The following is a 22,213-nucleotide window of genomic DNA, read 5'->3' as shown; positions in this document are numbered from 1 at the left end:
CTAAGAATTCTAAAATATAAGAATTAGAATATAATTATAGTCTCAGTTCATACTATATTCTGTGCTCTCCTGTTGTTCTATCACAAATGGCATCTTTCTTCTGGTTAAATGGGGCAGGCAAACAGTTACAGTTGGTAAATTTGACTTGTGTTCGAGTAGCTGGTATCTATTAAAATGAGAGTTATGGAAAATAGCCCTTTAGGTCCCTTCCAACCCAAATCATTCTGGGATGGTTTGACTTGGGTGATGACCCTTTCATTTGTGACAACACTGACTTCTCTTCCAGCTAGCTGGCTTCCAGGAAACTTAAAGAAAAACTTTATACCTTCATGATTGAGACAATTCCTTTCTTAAATTTAACTGAAAGCTCTGGAATGGAAAGGGCAGGATAAACAGATCATAATCACAGAAGTTGCACCACTTTAAGAAACTAGGCTTTTTTAAAAAAAGTGGAGTCTTCCAAATCCTGTTTCTGGCTTACTCTGTCAACTCTTCAAAATCCTTCCAGCTGTTGGGATATCTGGAATGGAAGAGAGTCTGATTTTCAACAATCTTTCCTGCTACCTGTAACCTTAGTGCTAGAGCATTTTAAAATACTTATGATTGTTTAGTGTAATTAGAAATTACTATTTTAACAGCTGAACTTGCTTGTCTTATGGTTGTCAAGGGAGAGGGAATATTTTCTGTTTTGTTAAAACCTTCCCCTAATGTGCTCTAGATGGAATTCAATGAGAAGGAACTGCGGAGAGAGATAAGTTATGCCATCAAGAACATACACGGGATCAGGCAAGTGCTCCCATGTTTTCCTGCCTGCTCACATGGTGTAAACTTCTTTTTGTCCCTGGTAGTTGTTTTACCAGGACCTGAGAGTGCTAATATGGATCAACCATCTCTCAGGAGCTCACATCAGCCAGCAGAGAAAGACCGGAGGCCTTACTGGGCGCATTCCACAAGAATCTTTATTTCATGCCAAGGGTGGTCGAGCAGGTTCTCTCAGAGACAAAGGGCAGACAGTCATATTTATAAGTTCAGGGGGGATTCAAACTACAACCAATATAAAGTTTATACAAAGAACAGCATCCAATATATGTGAGAAGTTCTAAAGGTGAACTGACCAATTACACAAACTAATTTCTAACCAATTATCTTCCAAAGTGTTAGAGTGTGACCAAATTCTTAAGGAATTTGGCTCAGCCTTGGTATCTAGGAAACCTTATCTATTATAGCAAGTTCCAGGGGCCAGGGGAAGATGGCTTTGGAGGAGTTGTATCATCCACAACATGGTACAGGTGGAATATCTGCCCAAAGCACTGCTTACAAACTTTGTTGTTCTCAGCGTTTTGGGAAATGTTTCTTGTTTTACCTGATTGGTAAATTCTCAGATGATTGACACTGGTAGCCATGGTGCTGTATTTGAACTTTCCTTGCCTGATTGCTGGAGAGGTTGTGATTGATCGTAGTGAACTGATAGTTTTGGGTGTGCTTTTATGTTTTATAGTTTGGTTTTTTATCTAATTTATCTGCCAAGGTAGACCTTGGAGAACAGTGTTTGAAAGAGAAGCAGGGCCCAATTGTTTAGAACTGGGTCTGTTGGGTAGCTGTGTATAGATTCATTTACTTTGGAGTGACCAGCTGTGAAATTCCCCATGTTGGACTCTGAGTAACAAAACCTCATTTTCTGGTGTGAGTGAAAAGTTCAACCATGGGATTCTTATGGGTTTGCTGTGCAAGAGATTGTGCATGGAGTGCTTGCAGCTGCCACTCCTCCCTAAGGTTTGATGCACTGCTGCTGAGGCTTTACTGCATTATAGCAGTGCTTCTTAGAGTTCTTGCAGTCCTCTTGAAGGAGTTCCATCTTTTAAGCATGTTTCTATTTATATTCTTATATTCTGAGTATCTTCTTACTCAGAATGATGCTTCCTTTGAGAAAGAAGCAAATTTAGTTCTGTGGAAACCTGTTTGTGTAGGGATTGTTATTACTCAGCTCCAAAAGTGAAGATTAGAACAATTTAGTAAAAAAAAAAAAAAATCTTCCTTTCCTGATGTTTTTATTACTGTCTTACATATTCTTTTATGTCCACAGAACAGGTTTGTTCACTCCAGATATGGCGTTTGAAGCCATTGTTAAAAAGCAGATCGTTAAGCTGAAAGGACCTTGCTTAAAAAGCGTGGATCTGGTGATGCAAGAGTTAATCAACACTGTCAAGAAGTGCACTAAAAAGGTAGCTTGCACATAGATCTGGTAATGGAAGTAAAATGTAATGGTGTAGTACATAATATCAAACCTGTCTTGCATTTTATGCTGTAAGAAGAGATTTCTGAGTCAGTCACTTGTTGGACAGAATAGCACTTCCTCAAGTAATTACAACTTCTGCAAAGCTCTCAAAACAATATAATGGAAAAGTTCATATTTTTAATTCCTTTGTTTTGATTCTTATGGTGAGAGGTGTTTTTGAGTCAAGAGATGCCCTCAACTTCTTCATTAAAATCATGTTTTCACTTCAGCTGACTGGCTGCTTTTGCAGTCTCACCTGTCCATCTGCCTGTCCCACCATCCCAGTGCAGGGTACCCCATAATAGTAAGTACAGGAGTGGTTCTGGGATGTGAGCACGGGTGTGATGAGGTTGTTGAAAAATATCCTCTTGCAGTTTTTTCTGAAAAAAGCAAATTTTTATACCAATGATCAAGTAAAGGAGATATTTCTTAAAACTGGAAAGACAAAGAACATAGAGAAGCAGATTCTCTGGTATCTTTTCAGTAAAGCTTCCAGGTTCTTTTCTCTTTTGTCAAAGTCTGGAGGACATGTCACTTGAATTAACTGTGCAGATGCTCTTTTCCCAGTGGTACTGACCAAATTTACTACTGTATCTTGCTTTTTTCAGTGTTGTTATGTAAAGATGTAGCCACAAGATGGAGCCTTTAAAAAACAAGAAATTTGGAAATAATTTGGAGCACCACTCTGGAATTAGGCCCAGCAGAAAAGAGAGAAATCTCACCCCAGATAGACTGTGTTTCATATGTCCAAAGTGTCTTTTCCTCAGGGGTCCCTGGAGGAAAAGAACAACAATACAAGGGTTTGGGTCTCTCCAGTCCCTGAACAGCAGCAAGGAAAGCTTGCTTTGCAGTGTGCTTAACTTCTAGTCCCAAGCATTTATAATATTTGCTTTCTCCCAGAGAGGAAAGCTGGAGACTGCCCTGTTTGTATTGCACTGAAACCCCTCTGAAGGTGTAAATTTCTATGAATTTTCTGTTTCAGTTGGCAACATATCCAAGGTTGTGTGAGGAAACAGAAAGAATTGTTGCTGGCTACATTCGTGAAAGAGAAGAGAAGACCAAGGATCAGGTGAGAATAAATAGGAGATGTGGCAGTTTGGGGAAGTGTGTGAGGGAGAATAATTCTTACATCCAAAGTACAGTAGGACAGTGAAATATTTACTTTTTTTAAAATAGGCTGCACATTTTAGAGAGGAAGAAAAAATTGCTTCTTTACCATTGAGCTTTGACAAAAACTAGAATTGTTACAGAAGGGTTAAGTAGTGTTGGCTTGTTCCTGTACCAGTGTGGCAGCTTCTTAGCTGGGCCACTGGAGCTGTTTGTGGGAAATCAATCTTGATTAAACAAATGCACACAGGAATAGCTTCTTTCTACTTTGTTTCCAGGTGTTTTTAGCATACCCATCCCATGCACCCATCCCTCACCCTAAGTACAGTGAGGCTCACAAACAATTGTACTGGGAGCCTTGAGGGAGCAACATGCATTCCTTCAAGTTCAAAAAAAGCTAAAAAACAAATAAAAATTCTGAGAAATTTGGTTAAAGCATTCATCACTCAGCCAAATGTTCCAGATCCAGTAAACTGCAAATCTGAGATTACATGTGAGAAAATCCAGTGGAAGTGAAATCAGGAATTATTGGCTGGAGAGTGCAGAATGTGACAATAGAAATATCTGGGGGAGAAGAGCTCAGCAGAGCTCCTAAGCTGTTCTGGACTCCTGGCTCTCTGGTCCTGTCCCTGTGCAAGTTAAGGAGCTGTGCAGCACATCCTTCTGCTTTAATCAGTGCTGCAAATATAGTCATTATAATAATTTAACAAAAAAGTTATTAACTGGGCTTGTACTTGCAGGGAGTTCAAGTCAAAGTCTTCGAGAAAATGCAAGTTGTTTAAAGTAATTCAGTTTTATTTTCCTGTTCTTCATTGTATGCACAGAACAAAGAACAAATTATGGGCTTTTTGTAAATGCCAAAAATTGACCAAATAGGTCATTGTTACGTTGACATTATTTATGATGTTAGCAGTTATTCTTAATAAATCAAAACACTAGTGAGAATATTTTCAGAGGTAAGTAGTGGGGATTTGAGTCTAAGTGAGGCATCTGATATCTTCTGGAAATTGTGAAGAATTTGGGAGTGATGCTATATTTGAGGAACTGTGCAGCAATAAGGTTGAAGAGATGAAATGCCACTATTTGGTAACAATTGATTCCTTCCTTGCTCCCTCTGATTAATGGAAGTCTGAAAAGACAGGGGTGAATTGCAGTCTCATGCATATTCCAGAGCCTGTTGGAGTGTGGGAGGGAACTTTTGCTGGTATCTTAGCAAGTTCTCTGCTGAGTTAGATTGTCAAGATTGAATCAAATTCTTTGTGGGCTACTGAAGGACTGACAAGTGCTAAGTACACAAAGCATTGTGCTGTTTTGTTGATAGCCCATCACTCAATCCAGATGTGCACCCCAGAATGGCTGGCTGGTACCTGGACTGGACATTTTCTGGGCCAGGACTGAATTACTTAGCACTTCTTTGTGTGGTACATAAAGAAAGTGGAGGTACCTGGATTTTAGGTTTAAGGTTTAGGTTCCTTGCTGGCTTGGCTGGAATGCTCCAGATAGACAGAATTTTGCTGAACTTGCAAAATGCAGAGCTGGAGTCTATGTTATATAATTATTAAAATTCTCTCTGCCCATGTATGATTGATCTTAATGGAATGGATAAGGGCCAAGAGAGTGAAAAATGAGGTCTGTTAGGAAAAAAAGTAGGAAGAGGGAATAGGACTTCTGTAGTGTAACTTATTAAACAAGCACAGAAACAGAAGCAGTGGAATTTAGAAAATATTGCTTTTGGCTTGAACAATTATAAAAACAATATTCAGTAATGCAGAGAACTCAAGAGTTCTGGTTTTTTCTTCCTTCCTTTTCTTCAATCTCTCTCTTCTACCTTACCCATCCTATTTTGCTCTTCTGTCTCCCATAATAGATGCTGCTGCTCATTGATATCCAGGTTTCTTATATCAACACCAACCATGAAGACTTCATTGGCTTTGCAAAGTAAGTATATGGAAAATTTGTAACAAAGACACTGCTAGGCTTTTTTGTTTATTTGCTTGGGGGTTTTTTTATGTTCAGAACACAAGTCCTGAAGTGTGACAGAAGATCCAGGCTGCAGAGTCCCATACATGCAGGACCATGTTCTTTTTCAATAGCCACAATGTTGAACTCTGTCCCAGTTGCAGGGGAGTCTTCACCCAGTTCACAAGCCTGGTTTCAGTGAAACTGCAGCTTATGTCTTGGTCTGGAATCGCATGTATTTCAGGACCACAGAAATGGATATTGGTGGTCTCTCCACATTGTTATTAGAGCATACTTTGGGAGCTGTGATTCTGTGTGAAACAGTTTTGCTCAGAATAATGGATGTCACTGAATTGTAAGTGTGCCTGCTGTTTGGCTGCAGAGAATAATAGTAGCAGAATGCCCTGCAGGGCCTGGTTTGACGTTCTCCTCACTTAATTGAAAAGGCTGTGAGAATATTTTCCAGAATGTTCTCCCTCAGTTTCCAGCAATTTGTGCCTCAGGGACTTCATACCAACATTTTGACACTTGTAAAAACACTGAAGATGTCTTCACTCTTTGAAGAACAAATGTTCCTTCAGACACACTCATGCCATATTTGCCATAACAGTGACTGGAATCACAACAGGTTTTGGCCGTGTGACATGCTGGCAGCAGATGTTGGCACTGCAGTAGGTATTTGACTCTGGCCAATTCTAGTTAGCACTGTGAAGGAAGGTCCACATCTTTGGCAGTGTGCCTGGAAGGTTTAAAATGGGGAGTTCAGTAATCTGAGAGGGGAGAAGGCAAAGCTGGGCACTGTTTGTGTGGTTTGAACAACTTTCTCTGGAATTGTTTGCAGGTCCTAGATATTGTTATCAGTTCTCTTGACAAATGGCAGGATGTTGTAGGAATGGTGGCTGGCCTTCTAGAGGTCAAGATAACAACCTGCCTGCTATTTACTACTCTTCATCCTTTTCTGACAGGAAAAAGGCTGCTAAAAACACTCCATGTATATTCATGGTGTGTGTGGTGACCTTGGGAAGTCACATAGTCCCACCTCCTGATCACAGGAGGGTCTGTGCTGAGTTCAGACCAGGCTACTCAGGATTATGTCCAATCAGATCTGGAGAATTCCCAAAACTGGAGATTCTCTAGCCTTCCTATGCTAGTCTGTTCTAATGCTTGCCTTACCTCACTGTGAGAAGACTTTTCCTTGTGTCAAGTTGGAATTTTGCATATTTTATAATACTGGATTCTGGAGTTCCAGGTGTATCTGTAGCTATTTCATTAAGTTTCTGCCCTGGAATAATTCCCCTCATGGGTGCTGCACCTGCAGGCTTCATGGTCCTTGCTGCTGTGTCTTTGCAATTCCCAAGTTCAGTTTCTTGGAAAAGCTGCTTCCTCTTTTGCCAACTGAGATCTGGAAATCCCCAAGTGCTGTGTATGGGGCATAAGCAGGTAACAAGTGACTGTTACCTTAAGTTCACTGGTAAGTTTAAGCAAGGATTTCTCTAGGTTGGAACAGATGGGAAGGAAAGTAGCCTTGTTGACTTCTGCTCAACTAAAAGAGAAAATTTGGATAGCAAAGAAGAATTTAAAATATATTTACTTGAGAGACAAACAGGAGAAAATACTAATTTGAAACTGTAAGTGTATTATTACTACTACAGCAGTTATGTTAGAACTGGTTCATAAATGAAATAAGTTGGGTAGCACAGGGGTTTCTGCAGTATCTAAACATCCTGGACTACAAATTCCCCAGATTCCCTGGTGTTTCCTTTCCGTTGCTGAGCCTTCTAGCCCCTTGTCTCATGTGGCTGCAGTAACAGTCCTGTGAACCTTCACAGTAAGTCCTGTGAACCTTGCTCATAAGAATGAGAGCACAAGACATGACAAACTACCCAGGCAGGTACAGTGCAATGTGAATTGTCTTGAGAGGGATTTAACAATGCCAGTATTTAGAACAAATTTGCATAGTTATAAAATTGCAAAATCTCCGAATATTATTGTTTGTCTTGTTTGGCAGAACAAACAGCAAACTTCTGGGCTTGGGTTTGTGTCCAGTTGGTGTAACTCAAGAACAGCTACATGCTTCAAGCTACATAAAGAGTAATTTGTATTTGAAACATTAAGTAGAGGACCAATTGGTGGGCTATTTCTAAAAGGCTTGAGTTTCTTAGTATGGTGTTAATGGTATAATTAGCTTTTCTAAGGTGATAAAATTAAGAAATCAAACTAGGTATTAGTGCTGTGTCTTCTGTGTGCATGTAATCATAATTTATGTTTCAAAGCTTATCAATCCAAAATTAGATGATGCACCAGGGACATGCAGTGTTGTTTGGTCAAAGGGCTCAGGATGATTGAGTTAAACACAGTGACTAGGCACATGGAATAAATATCCATGTGGATGTCCTCCCAGACTGCATGTGGACTGCTGGTTTGATAGTGGGGTCCAAAAGGCAAGATCAGAATTTGGACAAGGGTTGAGTTGGGTGCTTCATGGATTGTTTGGAGCAGCTCTGTGCACCCAGCAGCAGGATTGGCCACAGGCTCTGGCCCAAGCACACCTCTCTGTCAGAGCAGCCTTTGGAGCTGCTGGCATAGGGATGCTTTTTTCTTCAGTGAATCAATGCCTGGTGAAATGGTATAATCTAATCCAAACAAAACTTCCTGTCACCAGTGAAGTGCTGGTGGCTGAGTAGCCAAAGCCTGCTCTCTCCTTCTTTCCAGCAATATTTTAATTTTGTGGCCTAGCACAAACCGCCACATAATGCAGATGCTTTTAGAATTAATGGCAACTTGTTTGGTTTTGAGACAAGGAGTGTGTTTTGTTTCAGGATTACCAAAGTTCAAGAATTGAGAAAAGTATTTTAAATATGGTTTAATTTCAAATGTGCTCTATTCTTACAAGATTTCAGCTTTGAACCAGCTTTATGATGGCTTCATCCGTTGGTTATATTTACACCCTCAAAGTGCATATAAATATTAGAATAATATCCAAAACAAACTGTCAAGACAAAGCTATTAAGGAGCCTCCAGCAGGGGAGGATTTTGTTGTACTGCTCTAAATAACAGAAATGGCTTGCTTTTTGTCTCTTCTGAATATTTATAGAGGCTAATGTTTCCAAAGTTACCCACATGAGCCATAATTTCTCTGTGCTTTTAGTAACCTTTACCAGTGCAAGAAGGATGTTGTTGGAAAGGAGATGATTGGTAGGAGCTGTCTGCTGTGCATGTCCCTTCTGTCTTTAGCAGGGAAATGTAATCAGGCAGAAAAGCAGTTGGAATATTCACATATATGCAATGATTTTCCTGTGTTTCTCTTGCTGTGTTAATCTAGCTTTCTCTGCTGGAATCAAAAGTAACTATTACTGCTAAAATTATTCCTCAGAAACTGGCTTAGTTCAAGTTTCTTCAGCATAACTCTTTTCCTCTGCTTCCCTTAGTGCCCAACAAAGAAGCAGTCAGGTTAACAAAAGTGCAGTGGGAAATCAGGTAGGCACCTAACAGAGAATGGATAATGGCATGTGCAAGTTAATCCAAGCTGTTTGGTTTTCTTGGCTGCATTTTCTGTTTTAAGTGTATCATTTACCTTTGTTTGCTTCAAACATACATAAATGTGTCCTCATTGCCTTGTTTTGCTAAACTTTTCAAAGCCACCTGACTTCCACTGTTACCATCATTTACTGTTTAGCATTTCTGCTGCTGCTTGCCCTGCTGGTGAGTGTCTTCCCTCCCATGCTGTTCAGTGCCTTGAATCCCTCCTGTTCCACAGTGCTGTTTTGTCATTAACTGCAAACTTGTGCATTTCAGAGTCCCAAATGCTGGTGAGTACTTGCCTGTGTGTGCTTTGTGTCTTTTGCTGCTCCTGATGTGTTCACAGCTGAGCAGCAGCAAGTCAGCAAGCAAATGTGGATTTGCCTTTACCTCCTGTGAGACCTTTCTGCTGGCATCACACAGTTGTTGACTATGTACCATAAGCCTTTCTGAAAATAAACAAAGAATAAGTGGTTGATGCTCTCAGATTAATTGGCATCTTCACTGAGATTCATTAATGAAATTGTTTCTTTTTGTCATGTGAGAATATGGGATTGATTCTGCAAGGTGCTTGGTGCTCCTGAGCCCACGTTCCTTCTCTGCTTTTGTGTGGGCCAGGGGTTCTCAGTACTTGGCAGGATCAGTCCTCCTCTTAATGTGAGATAAAAATAAGGAAAGTGCTACAATTTGGAGATTTCCGCTCACTTTGAGGTTTTTGCAAAGTCTTAAACAGAAAAAAAAATTGTTATGGAATTAGTAGATACTTGAGAATGAAATAAAAAATGGTAAAAATAAGAATGAAATTTTGTATAATTGCTGAACATCTTCCTGATGTTTTCATGTGCAGTTTGGTCAAACAATGCTCAGGAGGTTTCACCTCCTGATCAAGGTTTTCAAATGTGACCACTGAGTACAGATCCAAGTGATAAACTTGAGATTTCAGTTAAGTCTCCTATTCTGTTGCTGCTGTAGACAAGAGTTCTTGGCAAGAGTTCTAGTCATCGTTTTGGGGCTAGAAATTCAATCTCTTCCTCTCACCAAGAAATTGCTAGTTATTTTCAAGATACTTCTTAAAATAATCCAGCAACTTCTTGGATGTGATGGTTCCCCACAGCCTGACCAGCATGAGTGGCATTTTTGATGTAATATATGGTTTGGATTAAAATGAAAAAAAAACCTGGAAGGTCTAAACACTGCAATGGCTTCAAAGAGCAGCCTCTCCCCTCTGAGGAGAGATTTCCTTCTTATCTAGCTGTGCCGGAACATGTGTCAAACACGACGACTGTCATCACTTTGGAGTGTCCCATAAAAGGAAAAGCAACCAATTATCTGGCTCTTGAAGAATACACAAATAAAATGAATGATTTTTTAATTGAGTGAATGTTTTCTCTCTAAAGAAGTGAAGAAAAAGCTTGGCGTTTTAAATTCAATGTTGAAACTTGGTTACTTGTGGTATAAAGGACTTTGCTGAACCTTTTATTGTAGAGATAATAAACAGATGTTTGTAAGTTGATTGTTTGGAGTTGAAAAGAATGAGAAAATGTTTCTGAAATAAAACTTCATTTTTGCAATTTGCTATTTCAGGGAACCAATCTACCGCCTTCAAGGCAAATTGTACGAGCTAAGTTCTGTAAGCTTTATTGTTGCTTTTTCATTTAGCTTCTCAGAGGGCAAAGTTTGTCTCTAACTCATTGGTTTGTCCAATACTTGCTGCTAAACTATTTAATGTGAAGCTGTCTTGTCTGTAACACTTCCTCAACAAAGTGTAATTGCAGTTCATCACCTAACTGCTACTAACCTGCTGTTACCAGTCTGAACTAGTATAACTTAAAATGTTGTAGAAGAATTTGCACAGAATTAATATTTTTATAATTTACCAAGTTTCTCAAACTAAAACGACTAATTGGTGTTTGTTTTATGGTATAACTGGAAAGCAGTTTTTATCTAATGTAAGTGCCTCTATTCTTAGTAAACCTCTCTTTGAAAGGTGAGCAAATAAGTTTCTGGTAACCAAAAGGAAACATTAGCTCTGGTGTAAATGAGTGTGCTGTTTATGGATACAGGTACTGTTCTTGGTGGTTTGTTTATGTCAAGGAATTACTTTGGATAGAAGAAGTGATTTTTATGAATGAAAATATTTAAAACCTTTTTAGCATTCTTTTCATAGCACCAGGAGGATCAATATATCATGGACAGACTCTTTTCTAACCCTTCCACTTCATGAGTAAATAAATACCTGAATGTCTTTAATATTACTAATTAGAATTAATTGTCTAAACTGCAGTTAATTTTATAACAAGTTACTACCAGTTCAATGATGGTAAGGTGTAAGAAATAAATTTCTGCACTGTGTGTATTCTTTGGCAATATCTTTGATAAAAATGTACATTTTTTCAGTTTGTTGACACATCAGCAAATTCAATTAATTATCATTTTAAACTAACTTTCAGTTATGGAAAAAGGTCTAGGCAGCACTAATTTTAGCAACAGTTGAATTGAACCCCTTGGGGAGATCAGTCAAGAAAATTCTAGATCACTGAATTTTCCCAAAACAGTGGGATGCTCATTTGCAATACCTTTGCTTTTCTTTTTTAGTAGCTTGCTTTGGACTGGAGTGACACAGATAACTATTAACTATTTCTGTGTATCTTGGAAACAAGATGAGCACAGCAACACCCTATTTTTGGATAATAATGCAAATTCCTCTTAGCATGTTTTTCTCCTTTTTCCTTTACTACTAATTTATCCTCTCACACTTAATCTTTGGCCTTTTTTGTTTGTCTTTTCTTTGCTACCGCCTGAGGTTTTGACCTGACTCCACAAAGTTTCTTTTTAAGCCACAGGTTAGTCTGTCTTCTCATTTGCTTGAAGTAATCTGTGCAATGCTTGGTTTTACACAGCACGCCAGCAAGGTTTGGCTCCTGAAAGCTGACCCACTCTTAACTGTCTATATGGTGTGCTGAGATCTGTTTTGGTGACTAAAATTCAATGTTTTGAGCTACCCTTCAAGATAAAGCTTTAAAGATGGTGTCATTGCTCCATGTGCCCAACTGAAGTGTGTGAGAATGCAAGACACTCAAATTATAGAGGATTATATATAATTTACAGGAGATTCTGTGCTTTGCTTCTGAGGCAAAATCTGCTGCTGTGCTTGAAGCAGCCCTGTAGCTGGAGAAGGCTTAATGTGAACTGTGAGCTTCAAGGCACTGTCCAGGTGATGTAGAGGTTTGGGTCTGAGGGCTTTGTTTGACCTGCCTCTCTTCAGTGTTACACCAACAATCTGATTAATTTTCTGATTGATTTCTTCTGGACACAAATAACATTCAGACCCCACCAGCTGGCCTGAGCTGTTGTTCTAATAAGTGACTTTTTCCCTAGTAACCCCTTTTTTCTTTTAATCCTGCTTTGTAGCATACTTTACTGTTTCTTTTCTTCAAATCCTGTTATCTTGCATGACCCAGGAAAAAAATGTAGAATTTTTTAAGCAACCAAATGGAAATGGAGACTTGTGCCATGGTCAGTGAGGTGGTCACGAAAAACCTCATAATGAAGCTCTGTTATGTTGAGAAATGTCAGTATTTCTATGAAAGAGGTAGTGCCCATGAACTAACACATTAAAAAATATTTCAAAATTTAGCAGGATGAGACCTGCTGGTTTTGAATTTTCACATTATCAAGTCTAGAGAAGTATTGCTGTTCTAAATGGCCTGTAACTATTTATTTTATAGGTTAATATCCCTTCATGTTTGACTTACCTCAGTCTTTGTTTAACTATATTTGGAAGCATAGTTCAATTTTTTACCCCTGAGAGCTTTACTTCAATAAAGGCTAAATTTTTCTTTAAGCAGACATGATTTTAGGACTTCAGCCACTGTCACTAGTTTAAGTTATGTAATACATTGTGCAGTGGTTTGTAGGGAAGCAGTGTCACAAGATCTTGGTTGTGTTCAGTATCAGAACAGATCTGAGCAGTTTATGCTGGGACATTTGGCAAATCACAGGGAAATTCTATAGTAGGTTTCCCCTCTAGGTTGCAGCTTCTGTAGTGTGAGGATCTTCATGACTGGATCCAAAGAGCCAACAGCTTGTAAGGATATCTCCCTGACTAATTTCTGTAATTTTTATTCTCTGTGTGCTTACTGTTCAGCAGCACGTGCTGTAATGACAGTGACTGGAAGACAGAGTGGTACTGGGAGTTGTGGTCTGTGTTCAGAATTCTTTCAGTGGAGTTACACAACCCAATTTTAATGGTGTCACATTAAAAAGTGCTGCTGCTTGTGTTCTTGTGGGAGTGTCCAGACTCATGATTCTCACACTTATGTTTCTGTCTGCCTGATTTAATGTATCTCACTTAACTTGAAATCCTCCTTCAAATACTTTAGAGACTCAGCAAGTGTCCCATTTATTTAAATATATTTCTTTTACAAATGCCTTATTTGATTTAATGCAGTTAAAGTCATGCAGCAACACATGAAATGTGCTTGTTGTGTCAAATCCTGCTTTCCTGTTTATCCATGAAGCAGTGGAGAATAAGAACAACAAATATGATTTGAGTTTTGGGCAGCTGAACTATGAGAAAATGATTTCCTTCTGGCTTGTTCATGTGCACTCAGAGGCTCTAAGTTTCATTTTTCAGTCACCCAGATTAGGTATCAGGATCCTGAAGGAAGGAACTGTGTCATCTCTTGTTCATCCTGTGCATGGAGTCCAGCTACCGGTCAGAATATTGTCTTCAGTAGCTTCTGGCTGTGCCCATAGTTTTCACCTTCCTGAGGTTCACAGCTCATGTCACTAACATCCTCTCTGCACAGAATGGCATTTAGAAATGTGATAGAAAATAGTGAAATGCATCTCTTAGATACAGCCCAATGAGAAAATGAACTAGTGAGAACAAGAATGAAACACAGTGCTTTCATTTTTCAAGCTGAAGTACTGTAAAACAAAGCTAACACAACAGTTTAAAAAAACTCCAAAATAATAACTCTATCAGAGTTTTTTTAACTTCTAAAGTGTCTTTGAAAATCTTACCTTCTTATTGCCTGAGGAGGAGCACCTCTAAAATATTGAGGATTTGTGGTTTTTATTGAGAATTTGACCAGAGTCTAAGGTGTCATTCAGCTTCTCTGGAAAGTGAAACTCTGTTCCTTAATCTCACTTTTTCTTTCATTACAGCTTGATTCAACATCTCCCTCTCCTTTACATCCAACACTGATGCTGAGTCTTCTGAAAGTGTAGTTTTTTATAGTTAAACAGTGCCTGGGAAACAGGAAAATTCAATGAAGAGACATGAGGCTTAGCACACTAAGCTCATCTTCTCTCTCTTGGTGTCCCCTGGAACAACTTCCTGGTATTTTAGATTGTTATGACTTGTTGTAGAGTCCAGGTTTTAGGGATACAATACTCTGTTTTCTTACAAGGGTATAGATAAACAGGTCTAGAAATTTCACATGAAAACCACACCTCCAGAATCTTGCTGTAGGTTGGTGTCCTGCTCTTCTGCAGGGTTGTGTGGGAATGACAGCTGGATCTAATCCTCAGCACACAGGATTTTTGAGGAAGCAACTGGCAAATTCCTTCCTTTATGAGACAGTGACCAGGGATTGTTTTAGCAAGTCAGCTTGTTTCTGTCCACACCCCCTGATGGTGGCACATTCATGGGGAGGTGTGTTGGACTGAGCATGACACAACCCCTACCTCTGAAGTATCGAAACCTTCAGTGCTTCTTGAATGGTTTGGATAGTTTAGTTTTTAAAATGTTGGCTTGATCTGTTCTGAGACCTCTACCACAAATGCCTTCTTGTTGAATTGAGTAAATTGGACTCTTATTAAGCTGTTACAGAGCCTGTGGTAATGGTGAGGGAAAAGATGGAAAAGGGAATAAACTTCCCCTTCCCTTCCCTTCCCCTCCCCCTGTGAGGTTCCTGAACCTGCTGCTTAGGTGTTCCTGCCTGTTTGCTTCTAGAAACCAACTCTTTATCTTCTCTGACCTCTGTGTTCAAATCTTTCACCTTCCCTGAGCTGTTTCTCCAAAACATTTTTCTCCAAACCAGGTGCTGACCAGGCTGCCTGGGCTTCCTGTGTGCAGACATGAGCTTTATACAGGGCAACATGGCATTTTCAATTGCAGACAGGGTGGTTCCAGCAGCAGCCTCTGTCACAGCTTCTTACTTCAGCTTCTCTGTGGCATGGGAGCATGTGCACATGTGCTGTGAAGGCTTTAGTCTGGTGCACCAGTATAGCTCCCCTTGCTGCAGAACTAACTTCAATGAATGGAGGACCTTCATTTTGTTGCTTTTCCCCAGTTTCTTTCCCCTTTGCTTTTTTATAGTTCAGTGCAGAAAGTAAAATTAGTTTGGTTCCTCAACTTGTCCTGTACTGAAGGCCAGTACACTGACTGTATATGCATGTTATTTGTTTCCTGTTAAAAACTTATTTCAATAAACATCATAAAATGAGCATTTGATGGGTAATCAAATCCTTATCAGTATGTTTCCCTTATAACTTACACTTAGGCAAGCATTCCATGTGTGTTTGTATGCACTGATGCCTCCTCCACTGAGGTCCCCCTCCCTCCATAAACACAAGTATTAAAAGTCCTGACCCACTTTTGCAGAAAGCTTTATGAAACAGGCTATTCCATCTTATCTGTTTGTGCCATACCCTTGAGTCTCTATAGGAATCATATCCATTTCTCTCATCCCTTTCTGTGGCTTCAGAACCAAATCAGTGCTTTCCTAGGGATTTTCTTACAGGCTGAAAACTTCAGCCTATTCTTGGATCATCAGGACTTTTTTTGCTCTGCTGGCCTGGTTGGTAGTAAATGGGAAAACACATTTATCTTCCTTGAAATTGAACTGATACTTGTGAATTATGTGCATTTCTGATAAAATTTCCTGCTTTTCAGGTGCAACTTCTTTGGTTTAGTTATCAAATATAATTCAGTCCTTTACCCTGTGCAAAACCAAAGCTGTTTATTTTTTACATGAACATCCAGGCTGAATAGGAGTAGATTCTGATTCTGAAACTTTTATAGATGGCAAAAATAGATGGGGAGCCATGTTCTTCTTTGGTGAGTCATTGATATTGGAGTTACTGGTCCTGTAAAGCCCTGTGAGAGGAATGCTGTCTTATAGCTTTCTTTAAATTCAAGAGGAAATTCATGTTTGAGCACACAAGCTGGTACCTGTGGGGCTTGTTGAGGGTTCTGAAGGCCTTCTCTGAGCACTTTTTTCTGTCTCAATATTCCATTGGCAAGTGAAAGGTGTTGCTGTGGGGAGAAGAGCTGAGGTTCCTTGCATCTGTGATTGGGAGAGTTCTGTTCTCTTGTTCAGAGCATGATAGGAAGGAATGTATGCTTTCTCATTTATATTGGAAAACAATAAAATGACTGTTCCAATAAAATTGGAAATCTCCATCTCATCTGTAAATGAGTTTTCATGGTTATTCTCTTCTGCTGTGGAGTTGCCTCATTTCTCTTAAGTTTCTGTTGTCCCCCTTTCTCTGTGCATGATGTAGCCCCCTGTTAGTATTTATAGATATGTTCCCATCTGTTCTTTCATCTTTGGCTTGTATCTATTTTATGAAGTTTTGCTTTACCTACTTCCCCCCTGATTTTTATTGCTGCTTAAGGTTTTTTTTCCTCTTTTCTTTCTTCTATCCCTATGAGAAGAAAATGGCTCTCACATGCCTCTCCTTACAGCTTCCTGCCTTAATTTACCTTAACTTTAGAAGACCTCTCCCCTTTATCACTCCATACAACCACTGCTGAAAATTCCCAGTGTTAGAAGCCAGTCACTTTACCAGAATTTAGGTGCTTTTCCTGGTACCCACCTTTAGAGATGTCCTTAACAATTAGACCAGAACAGTGTAGTCAGAGATTAAGTTGTGTGGACCTTCACAATTCATATACAGCAAATAAATACCTTCAAGCTTACATGATCCTTAACACACTCACACTTGCTGTAAGTGCAACATTCTGATAGTCAGGCTTCTATCTTTCTCCAGCCTTCAGACTGAAAATATGTTTTTAAACTTCATAATTTTACTCACTTTGTTACTTTTTTTATTTTTTTGAATACTAGAAACCTGCAAAAACTCTTGAATTTCCCAGAGACTGAAAAAATGCACCTGTTCTTGTTTCATTTAGCAAATTTTTATTTAAAAGAATGAATGCAGCAGCAAAAGTCTGTCAAGTGAGTAATGAACTAAACTTGTACCTGACTGCACCTCTGCATAGGTCATCCGGAAAGGCTGGCTCACCATCAACAACATTGGCATCATGAAAGGAGGATCCAAGGAGTACTGGTTCGTTCTGACTGCAGAGAGCTTGTCCTGGTATAAAGATGATGAGGTAAGCAAGGAAGAACTTCTTTTCCAGTGGGGAAAATCCCTGTATTCATACAGTGTTCTGATATCAACTTAAAATATTTAATCAGTTTGTGTCAACTTGAACTGAGAGATTGTTTTAAGGTTTAACTGTGTTCTTTAAATTTCTGGTTTGGTTCATGGATGATGCTGACTGTCTAAGACTTCTGTTGAAATGCTTATAACAAATACAGGGTGTGGGGTGGGGTATTTTTGTTTGGTTTACTTTTTTCTTCTCTTCCTGTGATTTCCACACATTGCTTTAAAAAAGAAAAAGGGAAAAAAAATCCCAAGCTCTTTTGAAATATTCTGCTTATTGTCCTATCCTTGCTTGGGTTGCTCTTGTACATCTACTGGAAGTTAATAATAAATTGTCTGGGTGAATCTACTTCTGAAAGTAACTACAGCAAAAACAGTAAAAACAGCTATTCTCCAGTCATGTTCTGAGAGGGTGAAAAGCCCATCTGCAGGGTTCTGCAGGTGATTTGTGTGAATTTTCAAATGTAACAAAAAATGCATCTTCATGGGTGGCCAGTAAATCTGAGGTGAGTAATATGGAAATAAAGAAAAGGACATCTATGTTGCTCACCTTGAATATATTGTTAGGCAGCTTGTTTGTTCTGTTTAATGACTTTTTCAACAGTGTGTAAAATTACGCATTTTATCCAAGACTCCAGCCGTGTTTTGAAGGTTAAAACAGGATTATGTGTGCTATCAGATTTATGGTAAAACCTTTGTGAGGTTTTTTTAAGGTTTTTGTAGAAAAATTTGGCTACATTTAAAAAAACCCTAGTATTTCCTATTTGAGTCCCTCCCTTTAAAAAAAAAATATTTTCAGTAAGAAATTAGTGATTTTTAGGGTGAACTAGTTCAATGGATAGAAGAAGCACGGGTAAAGAGAAAGCTTTAAATGAGCCCTAAAACATCATTCCATCTTATTCTAAGTAATAAAACACTGGTTGAGCCCAACAAAACAGGTTGTTGAGGACTGTGCAAATTCATATTCTGTTTAAACTACCGTGGTGTTTTACTGCAGTGGATTTTCTGGAAGCCCTGGGCGGGGCCTGCCATGCATAAGGCAGAGCTCTCCCAAGTCCTGCAAATGCAGGATGTGGAATTCCTTCAGTGATGCTGCTGAGAACTGTGATGCTCAGAAATCTTTATTTTTCCCCCCAGTCCGTAGCTATTTTGGGATAGACCTTAAGGCAGAGGGACAAATTAGATTAATCTTGAATATTTTTTCCCCTGCCCTTTTATTTAAGTTTTAAAGAGCTTCAAATGTAGCAGAACCGGAAAAGCAGGCAGAGGGGAGGAGCCAAGGGACAGGTGTCAAGAGAGGAAGATTTACTCTCAAATTGCTGAAATGGAATTTGAGAAAAAAAAGTGCAGAAGTGGCTTTATGAATTTGAAAATTTGAAGCTGTTGTTTTTTGTGCTTTATCTTGAAGTTACTATAACCTTTCTTAAGTAAGACACAGGCAGCTGTAACTAGAAGAATGTGGCAAAGTGAACACACCTGCTGTGTTTCGTCTCAGGCAATTGGAGGTGCATCCAAGATGAGCTGTGGCAATTTTTTTAGGTAGTTTTAATGTTGCTTTCTTAAATCTGATTTTTGTTTCGTGTGAAATATAAAAAAATCCTGAAAATCCTAATGATGTGTCTTTGTGCTGTGCAACTTTAAAAACAAACAGTTGTGATAATCTCCAGGGGAGAATCACCTCATGAAAGTACTCAGAAAGAAATGGCCAGTGTGATTTCCATATGCATATTTAAAGATAATGTCTCTTAATTGCCAAGCAGTTATGTTTTGAGAGCCATGAAAGTGTCAGTGGTTAATTCAGGCCATGGGAGGTCACTCCAGAATTTCTTAGAGTGGCAAGAAGATAACAGCACAGGATAATAGCAGAGTACTATTCCTTGCTCCTTAAGTATAGATTAGCTGTATAATTTGATTATTCTGTTCTGGAAAAGAGTTTATAAAGTTAAGGTTTGTTTGTGTGTTTTCAGTTTCTTTTTTTTTTTTTTTTTGTCCTGGACCTTCTCAGTAAGACTGAAAAGGCAGCAAGGCTCCTGAGCTGCTGGCTGCAGTGGCTGTGGGGGTGTTTCCCCGCCGTGAGATGCACACTCTGCTGATGTGAGAAGTGATCCCTGTGTTTGTGTCTGGCTGTGCCCTGCGAGGTCGTGGGGAGTTCAGAGCCCCCAGCTCCAGCTCAGGCTGGCCAGGAGCCTTTCCATGGCAGCTGGGGAAGGAGCAGGGTCAGCTCTCACCTTGCTTGCCTTGCCATGCTGAGGAGTTTGTGCCCTCTGTGCCTGTACCCAGCGCTGCAGCAGCTTTATTCAGAGAGCTCTGACAATGAGCTTTGCAAAGCTCCAGTGCCTGCTGGGGCCTCCAGGGCTGTGTACCCCCTCTAGTGTAAGCTGAGCCTGTTTTCTAGTCTGGAATTTGCTCTGAGATCAAAATCACTAGTGGTGGCTTGCTAGTGCCGTTAGAAGGATGTACGTAAATTCCTTTGTGAGGTGCAGCTTTTTAAGTGATAAATCTGCAGTGTAATGCATTTAGAGGCAAGTTGCTTTAGTCAAAGATTTCAGATTTGACTGCATGATACCAGTATTAGAAAAGAAACAATTGGTTTCTTCACGTGGTTTTGTTGCTATCAAACATACACTAGGATTTTATCCTAATGAGAAAGATTCAGTGCCTAAGAATGCTTTTTAGACTTGTAGTTATGGAAATGCCAGGTTGATGTTTGAAAGGTGTGCTTAAAGCAGTTACAGTATTAGTGTGAGAACTAAGGTGGATTAGTTTCTGATCCTGCAGGCAGCAATTTCTGTTTGTAACTTTGCTGTGTGACCAATACCATGACTTTGTGCTTTTCCACTCAAAAGCCAAGCAAGGGAAGTGCTGTGTACTGGCTTTGGGGCTGCTGTAAACAAGTGTAAGATCAGCACACTCAGTGACCTCACAAATTCAGATTTATTTCATAGACTATTCCATGTAATCTTAGCTGAAGCACTATAAGCACACCTACACACAAATTGTTAAGTCTGAGCATTTTAGCTCTCAGTTATTACTATTTTGTTAAGTAGCATTAACTAAGGTTCATTTGAGAGCCAACTTGCAAATCTGAAGTTTGTGAATGAGCCGTTTCTGCATTAGGATGAAATGGACTTTGGGAATGTGGAATGTCATTCTAGCTTGTGAATAAAAATCCTCTTTACTGTAAAGATATGGATGCCATTTGTAAAGTGGTGTAGCATTGTTACAGTGCATGGTCATAGAATGTGATTTTATTATTCTTTCTAAAGCATCCAGAGATTTCACTGTCATTATTGCTGTGCTAAGGATGCCAGGCTGGACTCTAGGATTGGAATTTCTAAAAATGCAAAATTTACATTGATGGGGAAAAGTCCCCTTTAGTCTTATTTCCAAAGAAAATATTTCCATTCTGTTTCAATAGTAAATGATATTATTGTCAACATCCAGTGATGGATGCAGTCCGTATTATAATTTCACAGTTTGTGTTATAATTTCACTATTTGTTCCCAGTTGTAAAATCATGTGAGGTTCAAGAGCGAAATTACAAAAATAAGTGAGGAGGTGGGAGAGTGGAAAGGGGAGAAGTTACTCTGAGGTCTGACATTGTGTGTGTTTACAGAATGAAGTTGCCATTCTGTGGTGAGCAGGAATGTCAGGGAGTTTTGTACAGCAAGAATCGAGCGATGCCTGGGAAGCAAACGGGAGGACAGAACTTGGCTGCGGACAAATCAAACCTGCTGTTAGTGAGCTCGTGAGAACAACTAGGAAAAGAGTACTATAGGAAGCACAGTAAGAATTTCAGCAGTGGGTTTTATTGTACTTCACAGGCAGTGCTGCTTTGACTCTGGGCTTGGTGACTGACCGGCCGTCTGAGGTCCAGAGCGACTCTTGGCTGGAGCTGGTGCTGCAGATGCTCTGGGCTGTCAGAGCGGGGTCCCACTGGCGGCTGTCCCTCAGGCTGGGTTGTCATGCGACTGCCTGTCTGTGCCTGCTGTACAGGTGAGAGGATGTTCTGCACAGCAAGTGTAGACAGGCAGACACATGACAACTCCGTCCAGCCAGTCCCTTGGAGCCATCGCCGCTGCTGTGCAACACTTTGTGCCAGTCCGCTTTGGGGGGCGTTTGTTGGGGGGAACACACATAACAGAATTAAACTTTCAAACATTGGCAGCTGCAGAACAAGAACAGAACTTGATTTTATTCAGAAAAGAAGCTCGGTACATGAGTTATCGTTGTGCTGACACATATCAGGGATGCGATTTCAACAGACTGCTCACGCTGCACGTTTGGAAAAGCAAAAAGAACCGAAGCCACGGTTTATTTTATATGCAATTCATACAGGGTTTTGCCCGCATATTGTACTAGCACATAGTAATTTAACCAGATGTTTTTACTCTTCATGGAAGCACAGAAATACTGAAGTTCAAGATAAAGGATATGTTTATACAGTGCATATTTTCTAGGAGAAGATAAGTACAATAATCTGGGATGTTAAAAATAAAAATCTTTCTGTATAAAAGGAGGCCGCCACTTGCACATTAACCCCATTGTGGGGAATATGCTGGAAGGAAAACTGGTTGCATTTTATATCCATTTTGCTAATATGTGGTAGCTGTACATACAGTATTTTGGTTTGCATGTTATTTAACTTTTGCTTTGTCTCAAAATCTCTCCTTTCTGACAAAATGAATTAACCTCATAAAACTTCAGTAAGTTTTTTTCCGTTAAATATGGACTATACTAGAGGTCAAAAGCATGCAAATAGCATAATTTCACATCACAAGATGTGCTGCTCTGCTGAATTTTCTCTGTACAGAGTACACACAGTGACTAATCCAACTTTGCTGTGACATTTGCAACTTTGCTGGGGTATTGTTTCAGAAGGTATAAAACCCATTGGAACTTTAAAGGGGAAAAAGAATAATTGAATTAATTTTCTCTCCAGATTAAATG

General features: G+C 39.5%; 1 protein-coding gene across 6 annotated transcripts in view; it reads left to right on the top strand.

The window, feature by feature from the left end:
* The window catches only part of DNM3 (dynamin 3), a 166,779-nt gene that overhangs the window by 31,283 nt on the left and 113,283 nt on the right, over positions 1-22,213 (top strand). For 2 of the 6 annotated variants that reach the window (XM_033067349.1, XM_033067346.1), the window contains exons 9-15: positions 719-786; positions 2,084-2,222; positions 3,258-3,344; positions 5,250-5,320; positions 8,770-8,818; positions 10,445-10,474; positions 17,097-17,210. In XM_033067349.1, the coding sequence (XP_032923240.1) occupies positions 719-786; positions 2,084-2,222; positions 3,258-3,344; positions 5,250-5,320; positions 8,770-8,818; positions 10,445-10,474; positions 17,097-17,210 (558 nt within the window). Of the gene's footprint in view, positions 1-718; positions 787-2,083; positions 2,223-3,257; positions 3,345-5,249; positions 5,321-8,769; positions 8,819-10,444; positions 10,475-11,685; positions 11,704-17,096; positions 17,211-22,213 lie in introns of all 6 variants that reach the window. The other 4 variants (XM_033067352.1, XM_033067351.1, XM_033067350.1 and 1 more) reach the window with 3 other exon arrangements.

This window comes from Catharus ustulatus, chromosome 9 (assembly GCF_009819885.2).
Source record: "Catharus ustulatus isolate bCatUst1 chromosome 9, bCatUst1.pri.v2, whole genome shotgun sequence".
NCBI classification, from domain to species: domain Eukaryota; kingdom Metazoa; phylum Chordata; class Aves; order Passeriformes; family Turdidae; genus Catharus; species Catharus ustulatus.
This window is presented reverse-complemented; position numbering and strand designations above follow the sequence as displayed.